The sequence below is a fragment of the Oncorhynchus keta genome, chromosome 17 (genome assembly GCF_023373465.1).
Source record: "Oncorhynchus keta strain PuntledgeMale-10-30-2019 chromosome 17, Oket_V2, whole genome shotgun sequence".
NCBI lineage: Eukaryota > Metazoa > Chordata > Actinopteri > Salmoniformes > Salmonidae > Oncorhynchus > Oncorhynchus keta.
In genome coordinates, this window is record NC_068437.1 from 40,429,448 (window position 1) to 40,455,904 (window position 26,457).

Here is a 26,457-nt window from a genome sequence, read left to right on the forward strand (position 1 = left end):
GGATCGGTACAGGTCATATATAGAATAGATGTACTTGTCTACCCCACAGGGATCTGTACAGGTCATATATATAATATCTGTACTTGTCTACCCCACAGGGATCTGTACAGGTCATATATAGAATAGATGTACTTGTCTACCCCACAGGGATATGTACAGGTCATATATATAATAGATGTACTTGTCTTCCCCACAGGGATAGGTACAGGTCATACATAGAATAGATGTACTTGTCTACCCCACAGGGATAGGTACAGGTCATATATAGAATAGATGTCCTTGTCTACCCCACAGGGATCGGTACAGGTCATATATAGAATAGATGTACTTGTCTACCCCACAGGGATCTGTACAGGTCATATATATAATATCTGTACTTGTCTACCCCACAGGGATCTGTACAGGTCATATATAGAATAGATGTACTTGTCTACCCCACAGGGATAGGTACAGGTCATATATAGAATAGATGTACTTGTCTACCCCACAGGGATCTGTACAGGTCATATATATAATATCTGTACTTGTCTACCCCACAGGGATCTGTACAGGTCATATATATAATATCTGTACTCGTCTACCCCACAGGGATAGGTACAGGTCATACATATCATATTTGTACTTGTCTACCCCACAGGGATAGGTACAGGTCATATATATCATATCTGTACTCGTCTACCCCACAGGGATGGGTACAGGTCATATATATAATATCTGTACTCGTGTACCCCACAGGGATAGGTACAGGTCATATATATAATATCTGTACTTGTCTACCCCACAGGGATCGGTACAGGTCATATATAGAATAGATGTACTTGTCTACCCCACAGGGATAGGTACAGGTCATATATATAATATTTGTACTTGTCTACCCCACAGGGATAGGTACAGGTCATATATATAATAATGTACTTGTCTACCCCACAGGGATAGGTACAGGTCATATATATCATATCTGTACTTGTCTACCCCACAGGGATAGGTACAGGTCATATATATAATATATGTACTTGTCTACCCCACAGGGATAGGTACAGGTCATATATATCATATCTGTACTTGTCTACCCCACAGGGATAGGTACAGGTCATATATATATAATATATGTACTTGTCTACCCCACAGGGATAGGTACAGGTCATATATATAATATCTGTACTTGTCTACCCCACAGGGATAGGTACAGGTCATATATATAATATCTGTACTTGTCTTCTCCACAGGGATAGGTATAGGTCATATATATAATTGATGTACTTGTCTACCCCACAGGGATAGGTACAGGTCATATATGTACTTGTCTACCCCACAGGGATCTGTACAGGTCATATATATAATATCTGTCCTCGTCTACCCCACAGGGATAGGTACAGGTCATATATATAATATCTGTACTTGTCTACCCCACAGGGATCTGTACAGGTCATATATATAATATCTGTACTCGTCTACCCCACAGGGATAGGTACAGGTAATATATATATAATATCTGTACTTGTCTACCCCACAGGGATAGGTATAGGTCATATATATATATATATCTGTACTTGTCTACCCCACAGGGATAGGTACAGGTCATATATATCATATCTGTACTTGTCTACACCACAGGGATAGGTACAGGTCATATATATAATATCTGTACTCGTCTACCCCACAGGGATAGGTACAGGTCATATATATATGTACTTGTCTACCCCACAGGGATAGGTACAGGTCATATATATAATATCTGTACTCGTCTACCCCACAGGGATAGGTACAGGTCATATATATATGTACTTGTCTACCCCACAGGGATAGGTACAGGTCATATATATAATATCTGTACTCGTCTACCCCACAGGGATAGGTACAGGTCATATATATATGTACTTGTCTACCCCACAGGGATAGGTACAGGTCATATATATAATATATATACTTGTCTACCCCACAGGGATAGGTACAGGTCATATATATATAATATCTGTACTTGTCTACCCCACAGGGATCGGTACAGGTCATATATATCATATCTGTACTTGTCTACCCCACAGGGATCGGTACAGGTCATATATATCATATCTGTACTTGTCTACCCCACAGGGATCTGTACAGGTCATATATAGAATAGATGTACTTGTCTACCCCACAGGGATCTGTACAGGTCATATATAGAATAGATGTACTTGTCTACCCCACAGGGATAGGTACAGGTCATATATATAATATCTGTACTTGTCTACCCCACAGGGATCTGTACAGGTCATATATAGAATAGATGTACTTGTCTACCCCACAGGGATAGGTACAGGTCATACATATACTATTTGTACTTGTCTACCCCACAGGGATCGGTACAGGTCATATATAGAATAGATGTACTTGTCTACCCCACAGGGATAGGTACAGGTCATATATATAATATTTGTACTTGTCTACCCCACAGGGATCGGTACAGGTCATATATAGAATAGATGTACTTGTCTATCAAAATAAAGTCACAAAGTCTAATAAAGTCATTTCAGGCAGATAAAGCATTTATTCTAACATTATATAGCTAGAAAGAAACTCCATTCCACTGCTACTTCTCCACAATAGACAGCTTGTTTTAATCATGTTTGCGATAAAGGTCAAAGAAGAGAAAACACTGATCATTCCCAGACCAAACAGGAGATGATACAGTCCTGGAATCCACCCTCTTTCCTCATCTGTAGAAATTGCCTGTGTGAGAACTCTGTCAAGCCCATGTTCAGGTGACAGGCCTGAAATAAGAAACGTTTGATTTAACACTCACTCTGATTTCTCTCTTCCCCCCCCTGGTGAATTCTCTCTTGGTCTCTTTCTCTCTTTCTCTCTTTCTCTCTTTCTGTCTTGCAGCGGGACTTGGATTTTACCTTTGAGTTGGATTTCAAAGGACAGTTATGTGAGGCAGCCATCTCCCACGACTACAAGATGCGTTAGCTTGGTGTCCAACAGGGAGAGCCGGTGTGCAGTGCTGCCTGCAGCCCCACAGAGGGAGGCAGAGGCACCCCCCTTAACAACAGACACTGAGGAGAGAGAATGGGGTGGAGGGAGATGAGAGTGGGATGGAAAAATGCAAGAGGTTGGGATGGAGGGAGGAGATGGTGGGAGGCAGGAATCAAAGAGGAGATAGAGGGATGAGAGAGAATAGATGAAGGAAGAATGAGAGAGGATAGATGGAGAGAAATGGTGGGATGGGCCAGAGGAATCAGGTGACGATGAGAGAAGAGTACAGGGGTGGCACTCCAAGCAATATCAACATGCACATCAACACCTCTCACCGGCACTTTTTTCATTTGCATTTTTTTAATTGAACCTTTTTATTTAGCTAGGCAAGTCTTAACTGTTAGGCCAACTGTTCAGAGGACAACTTTGAATGTAACACCTTGTCATAATAGTCCTAATGAATGTAATTTATTATTTATCTATATTGTATGTTATCTTGATTTTGTTAATTGTTCTTCCAAAATAATCAGGCCACAGGATTAGTTAGCACTTTTTAAAATGTCTTAACCCCCCCTTTTTGGGGAAAATATTTTCTGTGAGCTTCAGTGTTTGGAGCCCATTATGATTAATTACTGCAGTTACTGTACTTTACATATGTTTGCATATAATGATACTTTTTAATATTCTACATCCTAGGCCAGTATCTTCTATCTTCAAATATACTGTTAAATTACCCAATTTAGCATGTTTCCAAATAATCTTCACCATATCTGGTAGTGCAGTAATTAAATGTATCGGCCAAGAGAAATTCAGTGCTGCATAATGTATGTTTAACGATGTGAATGAGTGTGTGTTTGCAATCAGGTCATGTAATGTAGCTTTTTGGGAGTGTGCAATATAACAGTATGAGCGCTCATACATTTGCGCAGCTTGCACTCCAAAGTGTGGTCTGTGGTTTCTGTTAGACCTGTGATGTCGGCGTTGTAATCAGCATTGTCTAGATGCCTGCAAAAGCTCCTGATTACAAGGCCTACCCCACTGGGCAGACACTGATCTTCAATAATAACCATTGTCTCTTAAATTCTGTGTACACACTGAAGCCATACCAAGAAGTGGCGAATGTGCCGAAGCATTCAGTGGGTGGGGCCTCACTTCGGTAGCTGCTGCTCACTGAACTTCTCTCAACTTGAGGGCATTGTAGTTACCATGCTTTCCCTGGCTCTGCTGATCTCGGGTCAGTGACTGGCCTGTCCTCAGAGCCTGGCCTAGCAACTGTCAGCAGTTAGTCCTGTCCTTAGACCAGTAGCAGACAGTTCATTCCAGCCTCTGCTCACCGTTGGAGTTGGACTCTCAGGCGGAAGCTCCTTCCCTTCACCTGTGCTCTTACTAACTCTTAAGGTCATCGCCAAGGCAACAACTGGAGATGTCCTCCAGTCCAACTGTGTGACCTCCCCTCACAGTTGTGTAGTACTGTTACACCATCCTTCCTCACCAAAGACGTTCTATCTGCAGCCAAGTTAGACTCACTTCCAGTCCCCTCGCTCCTCCATGCCTCTCAATGAAGCTCATCAGCACAACACTTACGACTGTTCAGAAGACGTAGTGTGACATGCCATGTATGAATAGACTAGTGGCTAGTAATGAGTGAGTGACATTTGGCTCATGCACTCTTTACGGAACAGATTGTACGTTTTGATCTAGAAGGGCAGGGACCGGTAGTTTCATGTTGACAGAGCTGTCTCTTGTGAGCAGATAGTATGTCTTTCTTACCTTTTTTGCTTTTGATCCAGTATCAATGTGTGTATGTATAGCACAGCGTGTCAAATATAATAAAAAAGCACAATACTATGAAGAAAATAGTATCCACTAAGTAGATTGTGTGCAATAGCAAGACAGTGATTTAAGCTAACTAACTTTAAAGTTGACCCTTCAGCAGATATAACACTTGATAAGTGTTATTCCTGTTTACCACTCATGGCATTAATTTCATTATCTACACCTGGTAACCTGCCTAAGTACTAAAATGTGGTTACCACTATTTCATTCAAGTCAGCTACTGAAATTGTGCTATGTTGATTTTGTATGGCTATTCCATTTTCTATAGAGTTTAAAAATAGTGCTATTCAAGCATTGTATTGTTAATTTGACCAACTGTCGTGTAAGAGTTAAATAAACGTTAAGGTAAAGACTAACAGGTGGCAACAGGTGGCATCTGTAATTCAAGTTCACACAAGATCCCTGAAATATACAATATCCATTTATTATTCAGAGAAGCCATAACATTGTTCATATTTACATTTTCACATTATTGTGCAAGAACACAGGCACAGTAACGTGGCACAAATGCAACCGGGTTGGTTAGTTTAGAGTGGCCATAGCATACTGTCAAATACACGAGATACTCTACACCGGAGGACCCCAAAGGACGATTTGTCAGTGTTCCTCAACATCCCAGAATATACACGTACTAATGACACCTCCATTGTCTCATAGGTATCGATTGGAAGCTAAATTACTATACTGTACAATATGTTATATTTACAACAAATTCCCAGCTGGAGCACAAGAATTTGTTCTAGAATACTTGGTGCTATATCAACTTTTATAGAATTATGAGAAATGTTTTGGCACGTCCACTAAGAGATCTGGTTATGGAAAAGGCATATCACTTGGCAAGATTGAGCAAACAACTGCAGTTCAATAGACAACTCCTTCATAGAAATAACACTTTACATTACAGAAAAATGACATCAAAAAGACAAATAGTGGTGACAGTTTGCATGCAAACGCTTTGATAGAGGTACAGTATGGCAGAGCTCTACTACCATCCACTGTCATTGCTAAGGCATTTCTATACACATAGCTGACTTCTGGACAATCATCCCCACATACAACAGTAAACCTTATTACGTTTGAGAGAGGCTAATCTAGTAACCAAATTGATCTGAGATAAATAGAATCAATCTGACAAATAATATTAACTCTTCTTTACTGTTGGAAATGTTCAATTGGTTCTGAACAAAATCCCCATTTCACAAATTATCCAAAACCTAACCCAGCCATAAACAAAGGTTTACTTTAACGGTTTCATTTTTATACAGGATATAACTGTTGGTTTTGGCTTAGCTGTTTGAAAATACATTTGAATTAAAAATACATTGTAATTATTAGGAACATACATCTATATGATATTCTAATAGTACAATACTGTCTTTTTATTTCATTCTTTTCACCAATGGTAGTGTCAGCCCATAGTCTGGCTCTTTCGTGGTGTGAAGTGCTAAGATAACATCTGAAAGAGAGCTGTTTTAAAAGCCACAGACTCATGAAAAAGGGTGTACACACTGCATGTGTAGAGAGAGAGAGACAGATCGAAAGAGGTACAATTGAAGTAGGAAGTTTACATAGACTTTGGTTGGAGTCATTAAAACTAGTTTTTCAACCACTCCACAAATTTCTTGTTGACAAACTATCGTTTTGGCAAGTCGGTTAAGACATCTACTTTGTGCATGACACAAGACATTTTTCCAACAACTGTTTACAGATTATTTCACTTATAATTCACTGTATCAATATTCTAGTGGGTCAAAAGTTTAAATACACTACGTTGACTGCCATTAAACAACTTGGATCATTCCAGAATATGATGTCATGGCTTTAGAAGCTTCTGATAGGCTAATTGACACCATTGGAGTCAATTGGAGGTGTACCTGTGGATGTATTTCAAGGCCAACCTTCAAACTCAGTGCCTCTGCTTGACATCATGTGAAAATCAAAATAAATTAGCCAAGTCCTCAAAAGAAATTGTAGACCTCCACAATTTCCAAATGCCTGAAGGTACCACGTTCATCTGTACAAACAATAGTACGCCAGTATAAACACCATGGGACCACGCAGCCATCATACCCGTCAGAAAGGAGACACGTTCTGTCTCCTAGAGATGAATGTACTTTGGTGGGAAAAGTGCAAATCAATCCCAGAACAACAGCAAAGGACCTTGTGAAGATGCTGGAGGAAACAGGTATAAAAGTATCTATAACCACAGTAAAACGAGTCCTATATCGACATAACCTGAAAGGCTGCTCTGCAAGGAAGAAGCCACTGCTCCAAAACCGCCATAAAAAAGCCAGACTACAATTTGTAACTGCACATGGGGACAAAGATCATACTTTTTGGAGAAATGTCCTCTGGTCTGATGAAACAAAAATAGAATTGTTTGGCCATCGTTATTTTTGGAGGAAAAAGGGGGAGGCTTTTAAAAAAAATATATATATTTTACCTTTATTTAACCAGGCAAGTCAGTGAAGAACAGATTCTTATTTTCAATGACTGCCTAGGAACAGTGGGTTAACTGCCTGTTCAGGGGCAGAACGACAGATTTGTACCTTGTCAGCTCGGGGGTTTGAACTCGCAACCTTCCGGTTACTAGTCCAACGCTCTAACCACTAGGCTACGCTGCCGCTTGCAAGCCGAAGAACACCATCTCAACCATGAAGCACGGGGGTGGCAGCATCATGTTGTGGGGGTGCTTTGCTGCAGGAGGGACTGGTGCACTTCACAAAATAGATGGCATCATGTGTCAGGAATATTATGTGGAAATATTGAGGCAACATCTCAAGACATCAGTCAGGAAGTTAAAGCTTGGTCACAAATGGGTCTTCCAAATGGACAATGACCCCAAGCATACTTCCAAAGTTGTGGCAAAATGGCTTAAGGACAACAAAGTCAAGGTATTGGAGTGGCCATCACAAAGCCCTGACTTCAATCCCATAGAAATTTTGTGGGCAGAACTGAAAAAGCGTGTGCGAGCAAGGAGGCCTACAAACCTGACTCAGTTACACCAACTCTGTCAGGAGGAATGGGCCAAAATTCACCCAACTTATTGTGGGAAGCTTGTGGAAGGCTACCCAAAACGTTTGACCCAAGTTAAAAAATGTAAAGGCAATGCTACCAAATACTAATTGAGTGTATGTAAACTTCTGACCCATTGGGAATGTGATGAAAGAAATAAAAGTTGAAATAAATCATTCAATCTGCGTGGTGATTCTAACTGACCTAAGACAGGGAATTTGGATTAAATGTCAGGGATTGTGAAAAACGGAGTTTAAATGTATTTGGCTACGATGTATGTAAACTTCCGACTTCAACTGTATTGTGCTATAGATCCTTGAGTTCCTAAGAACCGGAGGTTAAAATGTACAGAACATCTGAACAGGTACACGTGAATACACTATGGTGTTGTGAAGACAGTAACTAATAGCCAAGTTGCTAAGTTTCTAGCAGCAGGACCTCTTATTCTGTGAAGGGCTGTTTACCAGATGGATCGTCTTCTCTTTCTCTCTGTCCTCCTGCTCTTTCAGAATTCTAGAAGACACAGCAGAAGAGATTTCACTCAGAAATGCGCCAGTCACACATATACTGTAGGTTAATTGTTTATTATTGAGAGTGAGAACTCAACCTCTATTACAGTGACTTGACTAGAGAAGAAATTGCACACAATATAAGATTCTGATCCTATTATTGAAGTTCTAGGATAAATTAATGTACTATGTGTCTAAAGTGTGTATTTAGGAATGATAAGATTGGTCATTGTTTTCTTAATCTTGCCGTGACACATTTGGCTTAATGTGAGTCATCCAAGCAGACAGTTATTACATTTTTGGCCTGACAGTATTACGTTTGTTTTCCCGTCATATAAAGCCTTGTTAATTAATGGCCTAAATTAAAATGACAAATAGTGTTAAGACAATAGTAATGTGGAATAAGTAGGAATTATGTCCTGTTAAAAGTCTTTACTCAACTCACCTTGCCAAATTTACCATTGAGTCTACCACGTTGTGTCCAGAGCAAGCACTGCACTCGTAAAAAATCAACTGGCAGTCCTGCAAAAGGAGATTTGATAAGTCTTTACCAGATGACAAACATGAAGTCAATGGGATGTACAGAACAGCGCTGTAATTGGAAGCGGCTGTAGTAGGTCTATCAGTCTCCTCTCCCACACAGCCATCTCCTACCCCACACAGCCATCTCCTACCCAGGCCTCTTTAGTAGCATTAAGGTGAACATCGTCTGGACTAATGGCCTTAGGAGCAAAATGAAAAAGAAGAGCAGCTCTTGACTGATCTGAGGCACTTAGCAATTATCTATCACCATAGAAACTACATACCCAAAGAAAGGAAAAAGAAAACATAGATGAAAGAAGAATGTAGGAAGTAGAAAATAAATCCTGGGCCATATTAATAAGACCACATACATCTTGTTAAAAAGCCTACATTTTTTGCTTTTACTTATTCAATGAGAAGATCTGTGGGCACTGTGAAACCTGTGGGTTGAAGACTGGACCATTAACAACGCCCAGGGAATGGCTGATCGACAGACCTTGGCTAATTTTTCACCCATTCTCGTCTGAACCTTCCGCTCACTCCCCTTGTCCATTTTGTTCCCCAGCAGCATGATGGGAATGTCCTCGCCAGCCCCCTCCTGTGAAGAGAGACAGATGATGGACACAGAGGCATTACATTAGGGCTAGATCTCTCTCTCTCTCTCAGGTAGTACATGACAAAGCTGGCTTTATCAGTATAGTGGACATGATGTACTCTGAACTGTGTCACCAAATGCGTAACGATATTGAATGGTAACATGTATCGTGCCTCTACAGATGGACTACAATAAGTGGAGCATTTGATCTGGTATTGTATATCAATGTTATGTAGGCATACAGTGAATGTGCTATTGAGCAGGAGGATTGAGGTCAGGACTCTGACTGAGCCACTACAGAATGCGTATTTTCTTCTGTTGAAGCCATTCTGTTGTTGATTTATTTGTGTGGTTTGGGTCGTTGTCCTGTTGCAGAACCAATTTCTGTTGAGCTTCAATTGGTGGACAGATAGCCTAACATTCTCCTGCAAAATGTCTTGATAAACTTCGGAATTCATTTTTCCGTCGACAATAGCAAGTTGTCCAGGCCCTGAGGCAAAGCAGCCCCAAACCATGATGCTCCCTCCACCATACTTTACAGTTGGGATGAGGTTTTGATGTTGTTGTGCTGTGCCTTTTTTCCTCCACACATAGTGTTGTGTTCCTTCCTAACAACCCAACTTTAGTTTAATCTGTCCACATAATATTTTGCCGGTAGCACTATGGAACATACAGGTGCACTTTTGCAAACTTCAGACGTGCAGCAATGTTTTGGACAACAGTGTCTTCTTCCGTGGTGTCCTCCCATGAACACCATTCTTGTTTAGTGTTTTACGTATCGTAGCCTCGTCAACAGAGATGTTAGCATGTTCCAGAGATTTCTGTAAGTCTTTAGCTGACACTCTAGGATTCTTATTAACCTCATTGAATATTCTGCGCTGTGTACTTGGAGTCATCTTTGCAGGACGGCCACTCCTAGAGAGAGTAGCAACAGTGCTGAACTTTCTCCATTGATAGACAATTTGTCTTACTGTGGACTGATGAACATCAAGGCTTTTAGAGATACTTTTGTAACCCTTTCCAGCTATATGCAAGTCAACAATTGTTCATCTTAGGTCTTGTGAGATCTTTTGTTCGAAGCATGGTTCACATCAGGCAATGGTTCTTGTGAATAGCAAACTCAAATGTTTTGAGTGTTTTTTATAGGGCAAGGCAACCAACATCTCCAATCTCGTCTCATTGATTGGACTCCAGGTTTGCTGACTCCTGACTCCAATTATCTTTTGGAGAAGTCATTAGCCTAGGGGTTCACATACTTTTTCCAACTTTCTGTCAGGCGTGTGTGTACTTGTGGTGAAGTCAGATGCAGGAGAGCAGAGAATTGTTCTAGAAGTACACTTTATTACGGCAGTAGAGATATACAGATGGACGCAGCTGCCTCCAGCCAACAAGGCAAAGTGTATAGCGCACACAAATGTCACGCAACATAAATGTATAGCAATACAAAATAAGCTTCGTGAAAACACACGGAAAATAACAAACGCTTAGCCTAGTGCGTACAACACATAACACAAAATAATTACACACAAAGACATGAGGGGGAACAGAGGAATAAATACATGTAGTGTGATTGGGGAATGCGAACCAGGTGTGAATGGAACAAGACAAAACCAATAGATAATTGGAGAATGGAGCGGCGATGGCTAGAAAGCCGGTGACGTCGACAGCTGAACGCTGAACGCTGAACGCTGCCCGAACAAGGAGAGGAGCCCACTTCGGCGGAAGTCGTGACACCTACACTGTTTAAATGCTGTATTCAATACAGACAAGAAAAATACAATTTGTGTGTTATTTGTTTAAGCACACTATGTGTGTCTATTGTTGTGACTTAGATGAAGATCTGATCAAATTTGATGACCAATTTATGCAGAAATCCAGGTAATTCCAAAGGGTTCACATACTTTTTCTTGCCACTGTATGTCAGAGGTGAGCAGTAAAGTGTTTGGGCACTTCCTACCTGTACACTGGTCAGCCACTGCCTCACCGCGGTAAAACTCTGCTCAGCAGTAATGTCATATATGACTACCACACCGTCAGCCTTGCGGAAGAACTGCTTGGTGATGCTGCGATACCTGAAATCAAATCAAATAGTATTCGTCATATGCTTCTTAAACAACAGGTGTAGACTAAGAGTGAAATTCTTACTAACGGGCCCTTCCCAACAATGCAGACAGAAAGAAAATAGAGAAATAAAAGTAAATACACAAAGAGTAACGATAACTTAGCTATATGCACGAGGTACACGGGTATTGTAGTCATTTAGCAGACACTCTTATCCAGAGTGACTTACAGGAGCAATAAGGACACAGACAGATTTTTCACCTAGTCGGCTAAGGGATTCGAACAAGCGACCTTTCGGTTACTGGCCCAATGTTCTTAACCGCTAGGTTATCTGACGCCCCAGTACCAATATCGAGTCGATGTGCAGCGGTACGAGGTAATTTAAGTAGATATGTAAACTACCGTTCAAAAGTTTGGGGTCACTTAGAAATGTACTTGTTTTTGAAAGAAAAGCACATTTTTTGTCCATTAAAATAACATTGAATTGATCAGAAATACAGTGTAGACATTGTTAATGTTGTAAATAACTATTGTTTTTTTTATTTTAAAATGTTTTTTTTTTTTTAAATTTCACCCCTTTTTCTCCCCAATTTCGTGGTATCCAATTGTTGTAGTAGCTACTATCTTGTCTCATCACTAAAATTCCCATACGGGCTCGGGAGAGACGAAGGTTTAAAGTCATGCGTCCTCCGATACACAACCCAACCAAGCCGCACTGCTTCTTAACACAGTGCGCATCCAACCCGGAAGCCAGCCGCACCAATGCGCCGGAGGAAACACCGTGCACCTGGCCACCTTGGCTAGCGCACACTGCGCCCAGCCCGCCACAGGAGTCGCTGGTGCGCGATGAGACAAGGGCACCCCTACCGACCAAGCCCTCCCTAACCCGGGCGACGCTAGGCCAATTGTGCGTCGCCCCACGGACCTCCCGGTCGCGGCTGGTTACGACAGAGCCTGGGTGCGAACGTTTAAAGTTCTTACTCACATCGGCTACGGAGAGCGTGATCACACAGTCATCTGGAATGGCTGGTGCTCTCATGCATGGATCAGTGTTGCTTGCCTCGAAGTGAGCATAGAAGACATTCAGCTCATCTGGTAGGCTTGTGTCACTGGGCTGCTCGTAGCTGGGTTTCCCTTTGTAATCCATAATAGTTTGCCAGCCCTGACATATCCGACGAGCGTCAGCGCTGATGTAGCAAGATTTGATTTTAGTCCTGTATTGACGTTTTGCCTGTTTGATGGTTCGTCAATGTTGTTAATGCACATATTAATGAAGCCGGTGACTGATGTGGTACAATCCTCAATGCCGTTGGATGAATGGCGGAACATGTTCCACTCTGTGTTAGCGAAACAGTCCTGTGTCTTAGCATCTGCTTCATTGGACCACTTCTGTATTGAGCACGTCACTGGTACTTCATTTGAGTTTTTGCTTGTAAGCATGAATCAGGAGGATAGAGTTGTGGTGAGGGAGAGATTTATATGCGTTTCTGTGTGTGGAGTAAAGATGATCTATAGTTTTTTTTCACCTCTCGTTGCACAGGTGACATGCTGGTAGGTTGGACGGATTTCAGTTTACCTGCATTAAAATCACAGGCCACTAGGAGCGCCGCTTCTGGATGAGCATTTTTCTGTTTGCTTATGGCCTTATACAGCTCATTGAGTGCAGTCTTAGTACCAGCATCGGTTTGTGATTCTAAAAAGACTGCTATGAAAAATATAGATTAAAACTATCTTGGTAAATAGTATGGTCTATATATAGCTTATCATTAGGTATTCTAACTCAGGCGAGCAGAACCTCGAGATGGCACACCAGCTGTTGTTAACAAAGAGACACCTCCCCTTTTGAGATTACCTGATGCTGCTGTTCTGTCCTGCCGATGCATGGAAAAACCAGCCAGATGTACACTGGGTGTACAAAACATTATGAACACCTTCTCTTTCCATGACTGACCAGGTGAAAGCTACGATCCCTTATTGATGTAACCCTTTAAATCCACTTCAATTAGTGTAGATAAAGGGTAGGATTTTTAAGCTTTGCGACATGGATTGTGTAGGTGTGCCATTCAGAGGATGAAAAGGCAAGACAAAATATTTAAGTGCCTTTGAACTGGGTATGGTAGTAGGTGCCAGGCACACCGGTTTGAGTGTGTCAAAAATTGCAACGCTACTGGGTTTTTCACCCTTTACAGTTTCCTGTGTGTATCAAGAATGACATCCAGCTAACTGTGGGAAGCATTGGAGTCAACATGGGCAGCATCCATGTGGAACGCTTTCGACACCTTGTAGAGTCCATGCCCCAACGAATTGAGGCTGTTCTGAGGGCAAAAGGGGGTGTTCCTAATGTTTAGTACACTCAATGTATATTATCCATGACCTTATTCAGCCACAACTCTGAGAAACATAAGATATTACAGGTCTTCAGGTCCCGTTGATAGGATAGTCTTGAACAGAGCTCGTCCAGTTTGTTCTCTATTGAGTGTAGAGGCGGTTTATGTACTCGCCAATGTAGTTTTGTCAGGGTGCCCGCATGCCAGCCTCTCTTTTCTCTGGGATTATGGTCTGGTCCGGGATGAGCAGTATGTCCAGTGCCTACGACTTGTTGAAGTAGAAATCTTCACGCAAATCAAGGTTATTGATCGCTGTTCTGGTGTCCAGAAGCCCTTTTCGATCATAGGAAACGATGGCAGAAACATTATGTACAAAAAAAGTTACGATCAGTGCAAAAAAAACACGAAATAGTAGAATTGTTCAGGAGCCTGTAAAATGACTGCTATCTATTGCAGGACCATTCTGATAGTCCTCTCCTGAAGTGGTGGAGAAGGGAGTAATTGTAAGACCGAGAATTCCCCCATTTGTATTTTATCCTCATGCACAACATTACATGTCATTTGACCTTTTAAAACTTTTGTCTCATTATTAAAATACTGACATTTAACCATAGTAGCAGTAGTGCGCCATACAGCCTAACTGCTTGTAGCAAAATAAAAGCTGCTGAGGCAAAAGGTTGAACATGTGTAAATCCACCCAGTAGAGTTCCCACCTCTCCTGTCCTGCTGTATCCCACATCTGCAGCGCCACCTGGCTGTTGTCCACCCGTATCGTCTTCACACTGTAGTCTATGCCTGTTGATGATGCAGGACGGACAAAGCATTCATCTGATTTAAGTCACTTAGTCATTTACTATCTTTTGCCTTACAATAATATTTTGTCCCTGTAATTTTGTATCCATATTCATTTTCAAAAGCAAACAAGAAATGATTGGCACCTAATAAGATACAAAAATGATGAAAGGAACCAACAATTGATTTCCGGGCTAAATCTGGATAAAACAAGGAACTTCAAAGGATAACATGTGGAACTTTATATGGAAATGTCTGAAATGTTACTTATCCATTGATGATTCCAAATCGACTACATCTGTCCCCAGTGCTCAAATAGAAACGGAGGAACAACATGTTTTTTTGTCAATGCTTGCGTCGCAATTGTGTCAACAGGAGTTGATCGGATATTGTATATTGTTCTAAAGGGACCACACAATTCAAAATCCATCTGACTTTCTCAACAACAACAAAAATACATTCTCAGAATCGTATGACTATTTTGAGAATCAAATGCTTCCATGCAGGACCTAAATAGAGAGGATATTAAGAAATGTGGAGCTGTTTGTACCAGGCTGCAGAACGACAGGAGAGGAACACGTGTCTTCACAAGCTGTTTCATGTGGCACTGTTTGGTCTGCCCAGCTCTACTGGTTTAAAACTACAACTTACACTGTTTAGTCTGCCCAGCTCTACTGGTTTAAAACTACAACTTACACTGTTTGGTCTGCCCAGTTCTACTGGTTTAAAACTACAACTTACACTGTTTGGTCTGCCCAGCTCTACTGGTTTAAAACTACAACTTACACTGTTTGGTCTGCCAAGCTCTACTGGTTTAAAACTACAACTTACACTGTTTGGTCTGCCCAGCTCTACTGGTTTAAAACTACAACTTACACTGTTTGGTCTGCCAAGCTCTACTGGTTTAAAACTACAACTTACACTGTTTGGTCTGCCCAGCTCTACTGGTTTAAAACTACAACTTACACTGTTTGGTCTGCCCAGCTCTACTGGTTTAAAACTACAACTTACACTGTTTGGTCTGCCCAGCTCTACTGGTTTAAAACTACAACTTACACTGTTTGGTCTGCCCAGCTCTACTGGTTTAAAACTACAACTTACACTGTTTGGTCTGCCCAGCTCTACTGGTTTAAAATTACAACTTACACTGTTTGGTCTGCCCAGCTCTACTGGTTTAAAACTACAACTTACACTGTTTGGTCTGCCCAGCTCTACTGGTTTAAAATTACAACTTACACTGTTTGGTCTGCCCAGCTCTACTGGTTTAAAACTACAACTTACACTGTTTGGTCTGCCCAGCTCTACTGGTTTAAAACTAGAAGATCCCCAATACACTTACAGTGCGCTTGATTCATGTATACAGAATGGTGCACTGACTTACGATGGGATTGCACAGCACTGTATGAGTGAAAAAACTTCATTGAATTAAACCAATATAAAATGGTATGGTGAGTCATGACATAATTGAGTATGCTCTCAGTCACACACAGAACAAACTCGTTTTGGGTGTGCAACATTAACCTACAGTACAACAAAAAGGTCAATCGGAAGAATCCAAGTCATGGTCAGTGTGAGTCAAGTCAGTCAATATACAGCACCACAATATGGTTTCTCTGCTTATTAGGCTGTGGCCTATAAGTGCAAGATCAACACAACATAATCAGCTTTCCACAGTGTTAAACAATCAGCATCTTAAAGTGCTTAGTGAGTAAAGCCAGTGTGAGAGGGAGGGTGAGGTCAACCAGCCACAGGACTGGGCTCGGCTCTGAGTCGTGTTCATTAGGGCACACCGTAGCGAAACATTTTTCAACATGTAATACAATTATTCTTCTACAACAATTCCAGGTAGTTCTGTTTCAGTTGGTTTTGTTCCGTTGGTGCCTAATGAACACAACCCTGCTCTGCTGTAGAAAAGGAAGCCTGGAAAGGCCACTCACCGACGGTGGCAGAGGTGCCTGGGTAAAAGCAATCATCACAGAACCGCCTGAGGAGAGAGGTCTTCCCCACACTGGAGTTGCCCACCAGGACGATCTTAAACAGGCGGTCTGGGGCCAACGCTGCACCCTCCTCCTGAAAAACACAACAGAGAGTGAAAGAGGGTGGTGTGTGTTAAGACTTCATATTATAAGTTTCATCCAACTCACTAACTCACTATGTACTCAAGTCTACTTTTCCTCAAGTAATTACCAGGATAATTCAGATGGCAAGTATCCAATTCGATATATACTGGGAGAGAGTACACTACAAACGACGACATGGCAACAAATATTTGAGCATTGAGCAGCATATTTGAACATATTATGAACACTGCATAATTAGCCCTCTAATTCCAAGAAACTCCACAACTATTATCCTATTATATTATTCTGTTATAGTAAAACAAAGTTGCACAAAATACATAGTAATTTTCTAAAATCGACAGTAAATCATGGAAACACTTTCAACAAACACTAATACAAGTAGCTAATCCTGTTTGTGAGGTTCACTGCGGGGTCAACTCACTCAAAGTGAGAAACCCAACACCTGTGACTGTTTTGTTCCTATCTCAGGTCTGGTCTGTTGGAAAAACAGAGCTTTGTGAACACACTGTGCTGTACATCCACCTACACTCCTCCCCCACACCTCTCTTTACGGGGTCAGGAGAACAAACAAAAACCTGGTGACCTACAAACAACCCTGGAGGGAACATAATGTGAAAATGCTGAACAATCTCTTTCATTTCAAATGGAGGATAATTATGCCAAGCCAACTGAATCCTTCTAGTCTATTCAGTAGACAGACCACAATGTCTCTCCACATAATTTCATACCAACACTGATGTTGTGTCTCTATCTGAGCCCTGGTCCTACATGCTTACATTCCCCATAGTCTCCTTTCCGACAGGCTGGCCCCTGGGGGATGTAGGCATCTCTGTCTCTCTGGTGTCAACTGGCTGCTGCTGCTCCATCGTTGGAGGAGAACTGGGAGGATTTATAGAGGTCATCTGTAGCTCTATGTGCTCTTCCTCCTCATGCCACTCCCAGAGCTGAGTCTGGTAGTTATCCTGTAGGAGCTGGGGTAGGTGGTCCTCCTCTATGGAGATGATCCTCTGGAGGGGTCTGTGGAGGGGTCTGGAATCCACCATGTCCTCCAGGCTGTAGCCATTTACTCCACCTGGACTCTTCCTCTTAGATTGGGGGAGCACTACCTCCTCATCCTCACTGGAGAGACAGGGATGAGATGGAAATTGATGGGGAAATTGGCTCAAATGCTTTTTTTGGAGTACAATGGTATGGCTGTAGAATGTGAATGGACTTACAGGCATTTGCATATATTAAGAACAATGTAAATACTGTACAGACACGTTCTACACAGAACTTAAACTGCAGCCCTATTGAGCAGCTTTCTGTCCAACGTGAAATCTGTTTCATGTGCTTTATTTGGCTTTTTGCAATGCCACCTACTTAGAAAATATGAATCATTCACTATTAATAACTACAGTCATATTCATACTGAACAAGAGTGTATTGTAGTTGAATTGAACGTTTGTATCAATTAAGGCTTCCATAACAGCACCTGGCACTATCCATTCAAGTTGTATTAAAATACTTTCTAAGCAAATAGTATACCTAAAGGCCTTTCTGTCAAAGGGATTCAGAGTATTTGATCCAGGTCTCAGGTTGCAAGCAGGATTTTTAACAGTATTCCTCAGTTTCTGCAAAACAACAAAACAAAAACAAATTCATCTGCAATTTGATTGAAAATGTTTTCTAGATTCCATGCTTTTCAAGGGATCATGTTTTTAGGTTAGTATCTATCAAACTTCATAGAGACAGACAGATACTGTAGATATATAGAAGGGAATTTCACAAAAAGAGAATGATTAATAAATACATTGCACATGTGTATACTTACTTGATAAGAGCACATGTCTCGCTCATCTCGTAAGTTCTTGTTCATTTCCCTGAAGATAATATAACAAGGAAGGGGTTCATTGCAACAGAAATACATACTTTCTAAGCACTTAGAAACTGGATGGTTGGAGCACTGAATGCTGATTGGCTGAAAGCCATGGTATACGAGATTGTATACCACAGGTATGGCAAAACATTTAGTTTTACTGTTCTAATTACATTTGTATGACTAATTTCCCACTGCTAAGGGCTGTTTCCAGGCACTCCGCATTGCGTCGTGGTTAAAAACAGCTCTTAGCTGTGGTATATTGGCCATGTACCACACCCCTCGTGCCTCATGATTTAGTATAAAGCAGCTTGAGGAGTTTGCCTGAGGTCAATGCGGTCTGTTGGATTGATGGCCTTGGTTTGTAGTGAATATAACATAACCTTCAGTATTGTACAGTATGATCATTCCTCCTTGATTTGGAGAGTAGTGGCTCTGAACTGATATACAGTAACCCACTGCCTCTCTCCTAGTGTGTGTGTGTGTGTGTGTGTGTGTGTGTGTGTGTGTGTGTGTGTGTGTGTGTGTGTGTGTGTGTGTGTGTTTGTCTGTTCCATCTCCACTTTTACCTCAGCAGGTCAAGTTGTTTCAGCAGGCTCGCTCGCTCCCTCTGCAATCCCTCTGTGACCCGGTACATCTCCCTGCGTTGGACAACAAATACACATATTCATGTTATAATATCAGTATTTCATTAGGATCCCCATTAGCTAGCAGCTGTGACTCTTCCTGGGGTCCAAACAGAACATAAAACATGATATAATACAGAACATTAACAGACAAGTACATCACACAGACAGAACTACATCAACATAAATTTAGGTATAGAGGCTTTTATACATTTATGCCTTCATAATCATGTGATTTATAGACACTACTCAACGCAAGTAGCGCCTATGACAGATGTTCCCAACTCCGGTCCAAGCACACCTGATTCAACAAATTAGCAGGCCCTCAATGAGTTGATTCAGGTATGGTTGTACGGGGCTTTTGGGGTACTCAAGGAGCGGAGTTGGGAACCACTGGTCTAAGAAGTGGACTCACAAGGAGAAACAAGCACCCAAACAGGATCAAAGACACAGCCAGCCATCCAGATACTTACATCTCCCTCTCCTGGTTCAGGTGTGAGGACTGCTCCTGCAGGAGGACCAGCTGCTCCTGGGCCAGGCTCAGCTCCTGACTGGTGTGCTCCAGCTCCTGGGCCAGCTCCTCATTGGTCTGCTTCAGTGCCACGTTCTCCACCTTGGTCACGTGTTGCTCGCTGTGCAGCTCCCGGCACTGATGCTCCCACTGGGTAGGGGACACGGTCACAGAGGAGACAAGCAGAGGTGACAACACACAAAACAACACTACAGCCTAAAGCAGACGCACTACAATAACCTGCACTTTCATTTCATTGATATCTGTGTTGAAGAATGGCAAGGCCAGTTGATCTGGGGTCACCATATACCAGATGCTACTATGCAGTAACAATCATGGTCTGGGGTCTATGATTGGTAGAGTATGATCAATGTGCGATTGCTATGATACACCAAGCATTGATGAATCAAAGGATGAAACAAATGATATCTTCTAAACACATAGTGGTCTGGTCTGACACGCATCCATTGAAGCCAGGGGTTGTGTGAGGACACTCAGATAAGGCTATTGTCTGAATGCAGCCTCAAACACTACTATCACTGTTCTAAATATATAAGTGTCACAACGGATCCAACACAACAACATAAGAGATGTTTTATCTAGCGACACTGATTAGGCTAGCTAGCATAGCGCCTGTATGCCTGCTCTACAGAGACGTGTTGGCACCATAGAAATAGAATATCTACAACGGACATTCCCAATCCAGTCAATGTTCTGCCATTCAATTTCTGGTTGGCAGAGAGGAATGTGGATGGTGCCAGGGAGATCTGAGTGAAGGCTTCGAGAATTATATCCTTTACTGTGATGCCAGTGATGATCAATTTCTCATCATTGGTGTCCCGACTCACCCTCCTTTGTTTCTGGAAGATCTGATGCAGCTCCCTTTCCTTACTGGACAGCTGATGCTCCAGATCCTGACTCTTAGACAAGAAGTGCTCAGAGTCCTGCAGTGGAGAGTGAAAGTCAGTGTGAAACAGAGTGAGAGTGTGTGTGAGAGAAAGAGTGTGTGTGAGAAAGAAAGAGAGAGAGAAAGAGAGAGAGAGAGAGTGAGTGTATGAGAAAGAGTGTGAGACAGAGCTTGAGAGAGAGTGTGTGAGAGAGATCTCAGTGTGTGTTGTATTCAGTGGGAGATCTCTTTACCTGCAGTAAGATCCTGTCCTTCTCCTTTTTAATTTGCTGTTCCATTTCTTCATATAAGCGATGGATCTCATCGTCATGTGTTGCTGATTTCCTATTCGGATTTAGAAATATTTTCATCTTGTTAATGCTAATACAGCATATTCCGTTAGTTTGGTGAATCACATACATAGGCATAGAATCACATGCATAGGCATAGAATCACATACATAGGCATAGAATCACATGCATAGGCATAGAATCACATGCATAGGCATAGAATCACATGCATAGGCATAGAATCACATGCATAGGCATAGAATCACATGCATAGGCATAGAATCACATGCATAGGCATAGAATCACATGCATAGGCATAGAATCACATGCATAGGCATAGAATCACATGCATAGGCATAGAATCACATGCATAGGCATAGAATCACATGCATAGGCATAGAATCACATGCATAGGCATAGAATCACATGCATAGGCATAGAATCACATGCATAGGCATAGAATCACATGCATAGGCATAGAATCACATGCATAGGCATAGAATCACATGCATAGGCATAGAATCACATGCATAGGCAGCACATAAATTCCGTCCTTGAGATCTTACATGAGCTTCCAGTCTGCCATTTCAATCATACAGTAGGTATTTGTAACCTATTGTGATGCATTCCAAACAGGCACAGCAACAAATAGATTTTCAAGGGAGTACCATGAAAAAAGAACACTTATTATCAGTCTAGCATTACATGCAGTTCACATCTGAAGATAATAGGGATAACTGTAATTACTGAAACATTCCAGACTACTCTGGTCAGCTTTAATTAAACATCCCTGCGTGTCTACAGCTCAGAATACAGCAAGAAAGACATTGACAATACATTTGAAACAGCTGCAAAGTGTGAGCCACACTTTCTCTCTCTTATGAAACATTTGCATTCATTTCTGTCAGAAACAGCCCACCGAACTGGATGCTTTTCAACTATGTGAAACTGTGTGATAATGCACCACTGTGGTACAAAAGCTGTGCTCTGTTGAAAAGTGACAAAATAAACAAGTTCTGTAGGTAGAGATTGTGGAGTAGTATTCCTTGTGTAAAATTGCCATACATATTGCCCGAATTGAAGAAAGTTGGTGTTTAGGGAGAACATTCACAAACACTTAACATGGCTTTGGAACTGGAAGGTTGAGTAAATGTGTCTCTTGAAGTAAATGTTTGTTGCACCCACACTGTAAAACTTTAACACTTCTACCCTCCCAAGGCAGGACTAACACTCAATGTGTGGAATTTAGCTGGCTTAACTAAGGACTACAAATCTGAAAGAAAAAGTTATGCTTTTAGTAATAGAATGAAACAAAACCAGGGAAAAACAGATACATACCTGGGGATGACCATTCTGTAGATGCCCTCATGCCATAAAAGTCTAACTGGCACACATAGCAAGTACATGCAGTAGGCTACTTCGCCCTTCATCACACAGGTTTTCTGTAAAGGAACATTTAGAGCTAGCCTGGTCCCAGGTCTGTTGGTGCTGCCTTGCCAATGACCATAGGAGTTGGCAAGACAGCCCAAACAGATCTGGGACCAGGCAACAGTGGGCTGCTAATTGCCTAAATCCTACATGTGCACCAATATCTGATGAATGAAGTAGTAGACTTCTAACCTTTTAAGGGCGCTCTCCATCTCCATCCTCTCCTGGTTGGCCCCTGTGATCTGTAAAATTACTCTGGCCAGGAACTCCTCAAAGTTGGACAGGAGGTGCGGCTCGTCCCTCCTCAGCTGGGCCCAAAGACTACGCACCTCACCAGGGCTGATGGGAAGCGGGTCAGAACAAAGATTAGCCTGAATGACAAGACCTGGAATACAGTCTGTATACTGCAGTTAGATTTCTGTAGAAGAACTGTACTGAGGTTCTTCATGGAGGAAAGAAATTGAATTATACTTGAAGAAGAATTGTATGGAGACACGGACATAGAAATAGAGCCATGAATAGATTTTCTTTTAAGACAAGGTCAATGTGAGCAATTAGGACAATGTAGGCAGGCTGTGGACAGGCAGGCAGTGGGTGGCTGTGGGCTGCCTGCAACCATGCTTACATATTTGTTTAAAATGTACAAATGTACATTTGGGCAAGATGATCTTGGCCTTGAAAATCCCCTTTCCGGTTAAGAAAACAACTATTTTGACGGTTTGAAGCCATCTTTGTCTGTGCCCAGGTATTCACGTCAGTGTTCAGATAACGACTGCTATTGAACATTGTATTGTAAAAGGCAGGTGAATGTGTGGAAAGACAAAACAATCATCCTCCGCCATGGAAGACTCCTTACAGTAGACTCCTACGCCATGTCAACTTCAGGAAGACACACCAGAGGTCGGTGCACAAACCGATCTGATGTAAATTGTCAGCATTCCTCTCTGGTTCTAACCCAGGTTTACACAGTCAATAGGAAGTCCTTATCAAATGTACATCCTCCACTCCTACTGTTTAACTTTATTGAGCTGTACTTGTTTGCTAAAGGTGAGTCTAGTCATGCGTTATACGAGGCCTGGCTTTATCTTTTCCCTCCCAATGCCTGGAGTTCAAAAAGCCAAAACCATTGTACCAGCACCCAGTCACCAATGTCTGGAATAGACATGAATGTCGTCGACTGTAATGATTTGTCGAAGGTTAAGCAAGCCAAATCAATTTTGATGAACTTTTCCTATGTCGGATGTTTTTGAGGAAGAAGACAGTACACTTCAGGATTTAATCTATGTTCTATGCTTGGTTGTTAAGCTCAGAATTTCCAGAGAAATATCGAAGCAAGTAGATTGAAACAGCAAGTAGTGGCTCGCACTACTAAGGAGTGGCAACTTACAGTGCTTTTTGTTTTGCACAGCTGACCAATCTAATGGAATAGACAAATAGGTCATTTGAGGGCATTGTTGAGGGGTGGATTGCATAAGACAAAAACACTCACTCCTCAAAGACGTTGCTGGCTCCCAAGCTCTCCATTAGCATGCAGAAGTGCTTCTCCTCCTCGTCCTCACTGCCCACTAACCGTTCCTCCCACTGGGTCTGGTACAGGGAGTCTGGAGGGCCCTGAGTGGGTTCCTTGGCAATGGGGCTGGCCATCCCCTCTGTTGCAGAGATCCTCCGGCCAAACAGGAACTCACCTAGAGAAAAAAAAGAGTCCAGGAGATTATTCATAATATCCTTTACTCTCACTCTCCACTCTTTCCCTCTACCTGCACCTACGCTGAGCTACCATACTCCGCCTGCACGGTGCACTAGCACTGTTGATGTTATTATGTGGAAATAGAAGACACTAAGATTGACATCAAAACTGAACAATCACAGCACAAAAACATACAGTGGAGAGTAGAAAGTGAGAAAGGAACATAGTCAACCTACTAAAGCCCAAGGAGAATTCCTCCAGGGTGAGGTATCCATTGCCGTCAGAGTCCAGGGTGTCAAAGACATTCTCCAGCTCCTCGGCACTGAGGGGCAGCTCTCCATGGAGCTTCTGTGGAGTAGGACATACTGTCAGGTGACATTGACACGACTGGGGACCTGAAGGATTCTGGAGTATTTACATGAACAATACAGTACATGGTACAACAGCTGCCAGCCAGGCATAAGCCCCTGGGAAAACACTCAACACTATGATTAGCATCAGAAGAGATTTGTATCCAAGTACAGGACGAGTCTTTGTAAGGACTTCATGTTCATAAGGAGTAGGATAGTGTATTATTTGCGCTCACACAACTGATCTAATGGATGTAATGGGTTCATGATGAAGGAATTGTGAATAACTACTCTATTTTTTTTGTCAAATGTTTATATTAATGAACCTGTGACATCTTTATTCCGATTGAACCCAAACATTTTAGAAATTAACATATGCCCAGTCAACAAAAACAGCAAAAAAAGTCAACAACATAAACCTTAATCTGTGTTAATACATAGCCCAAACCACCATTTACACACCAAGGCCAAGCAGAGTGTAAAAACTGTTTGGAATATAGACAAGCAAACAAGAGACTTAAAACCTACTGAAACCCTGAAAATAAACAGTAAAGACCAGAATGATCTTGAAAAGCCAAATGCTGCCACACCTCTGTGAGCTGGGCATGTCAATGTTTACAGTGAAACAAACCACTTGTGAAATTCATAGTAGGAACTCTGCTGTCCACTGTTTGTACATTATGTAATCTGGACTGAACACATCCCTTATGTCAGCAAACAGAGTTCACAGCCTGAACACACCACTGCCAACCTTTAGGTGAAAAACATTGTACATGTGCACATCTATGGCAATGCTGTCAATTGCTAGAATACGTTATTAAAGTAAATAAAACATATAAAAAGGGTTCTTGTGCCACTTAACCAGATTCTTAACCCTTGTGGATAAACAAGGGTTGCCTTATCAAGCATAGTAAATACCTGACTAAATCAAAATGACTTTCCTGTACCACCTGCTCTGGTTGTATGTAGTGGATTCGGAAAGTATTCAGACCCCTTGACTTTTCCCACATTTTGTTACGTAGTTTATTACGTAGTTTTTGGCCCTTGTCAATCTACACACAATACCCCATAATGACAAAGCAAAAACAGGTTTATGATATCTGTGCAATTTTTTTTTTTCAACCCCATCAATATCACATTTACATAAGCATTCAGACCCTTTACTCGGTACTTTGATGAATCCCCTTTAGCAGCGAGTAAAGCCTTGAGTCTTCTTGGGTATGACGCTACAAGCTTGGCACACCGGTTTTGGAGGTTTCTCCCATTCTTCTTTGCAGATCAACTCAAGCTCTGCCAGATTGGATGGGGAGCGTCGCTGCACAGCTATTTTCAGGTCTTTCCAGAGATGTTTGATCGGGTTCAAGTCCAGGCTCTGGCTGGACCACTCAAGGACATTCAGAGACTTATCCCGAAGGCACTCCTACGTTGTCTTGGCTGTGTGCTTAGGGTCAGTCCTGAGCACTCTGGAACAGGTTTTCATCAAGGATCTCTCTGTACTTTGCTCCATTCATCATTCCCCCAACCTGAATAGTCAAATCAAACCAAATGTGCTGAATACAACAGGTGTAGACCTTAAAATGAAATGCTTACTTACGAGCCCTAACCAACAATGCAGTTTTTTGATTACACACAGGTGGATTGTATTTATCATCATTAGTCATTTAGGTCAACATTGGATCATTCAGAGATCCTCACTGAACTTCTGGAGAGAGTTTGCTGCACTGAAAGTAAAGGGGCTGAATAATTTTGCACGCCCAATTTTTCAGTTTTTGATTTGTTAAAAAAGTTTGAAATATCCAATAAATGTCGTTCCACTTCATGATTGTGTCCCACTTGTTGTTGATTCTTCACAAAAAAATACAGTTTTATATCTTTATGTTTGAAGCCTGAAATGTGGCAAAAGGTCGCAAAGTTCAAGGGGGCCGAATACTTTCGCAAGGCATTGAAGGTAGTTATTAAAGTGACTATGCATAGATGATAACAGAGAGTAGCAGCGGTGTAAAAAAAAGGGGGGGTTGGCAATGCAAATAGTCTGAGTAGCCATTTGATTAGGTGTTCAGAAGTCTTATGGCTTGGGGGTAGAAGCTGTTTAGAAGCCTCTTGGACCTAGACTTGGCGCTTCGGTACC

At 41.8% G+C, this 26,457-nt stretch overlaps 2 protein-coding genes across 6 annotated transcripts in view; one reads left to right on the forward strand and one right to left on the reverse strand.

Annotated features, from left to right (window-relative positions):
• Nucleotides 1–3,523, forward strand: part of LOC118395827 (protein arginine N-methyltransferase 8-B) — a 41,247-nt gene extending 37,724 nt beyond the window's left edge. Inside the window, exon 10 of the mRNA XM_035789799.2 lies at nucleotides 2,866–3,523. Coding sequence (XP_035645692.1) covers nucleotides 2,866–2,949 — 84 coding nt within the window. The 3' untranslated portion in view covers nucleotides 2,950–3,523. The remainder of the gene's footprint in view (nucleotides 1–2,865) is intronic.
• Nucleotides 3,524–5,199: 1,676 nt separating this feature from the next.
• The window catches only part of LOC118395828 (EF-hand calcium-binding domain-containing protein 4B-like), a 28,595-nt gene continuing 7,337 nt past the window's right edge, over nucleotides 5,200–26,457 (reverse strand). For 2 of the 5 annotated variants that reach the window (XM_035789802.2, XM_035789801.2), the window contains exons 3-18: nucleotides 24,216–24,327; nucleotides 23,782–23,977; nucleotides 22,485–22,631; nucleotides 20,829–20,919; nucleotides 20,537–20,632; nucleotides 19,651–19,838; nucleotides 19,121–19,192; nucleotides 18,507–18,555; nucleotides 18,221–18,306; nucleotides 17,470–17,812; nucleotides 16,550–16,682; nucleotides 14,534–14,615; nucleotides 11,390–11,504; nucleotides 9,334–9,435; nucleotides 8,761–8,837; nucleotides 5,200–8,319 (exon numbers count right to left, since the gene is read on the reverse strand). In XM_035789802.2, the coding sequence (XP_035645695.2) occupies nucleotides 8,232–8,319; nucleotides 8,761–8,837; nucleotides 9,334–9,435; nucleotides 11,390–11,504; nucleotides 14,534–14,615; nucleotides 16,550–16,682; nucleotides 17,470–17,812; nucleotides 18,221–18,306; nucleotides 18,507–18,555; nucleotides 19,121–19,192; nucleotides 19,651–19,838; nucleotides 20,537–20,632; nucleotides 20,829–20,919; nucleotides 22,485–22,631; nucleotides 23,782–23,977; nucleotides 24,216–24,327 (1,977 nt within the window). In that variant the 3' untranslated portion in view covers nucleotides 5,200–8,231. Of the gene's footprint in view, nucleotides 8,320–8,760; nucleotides 8,838–9,333; nucleotides 9,436–9,495; nucleotides 11,183–11,389; nucleotides 11,505–14,533; nucleotides 14,616–16,549; nucleotides 16,683–17,469; nucleotides 17,813–18,220; nucleotides 18,307–18,506; nucleotides 18,556–19,120; nucleotides 19,193–19,650; nucleotides 19,839–20,536; nucleotides 20,633–20,828; nucleotides 20,920–22,484; nucleotides 22,632–23,781; nucleotides 23,978–24,215; nucleotides 24,328–26,457 lie in introns of those variants that run through there. The other 3 variants (XM_035789803.2, XR_004828058.2, XR_004828059.2) reach the window with 3 other exon arrangements.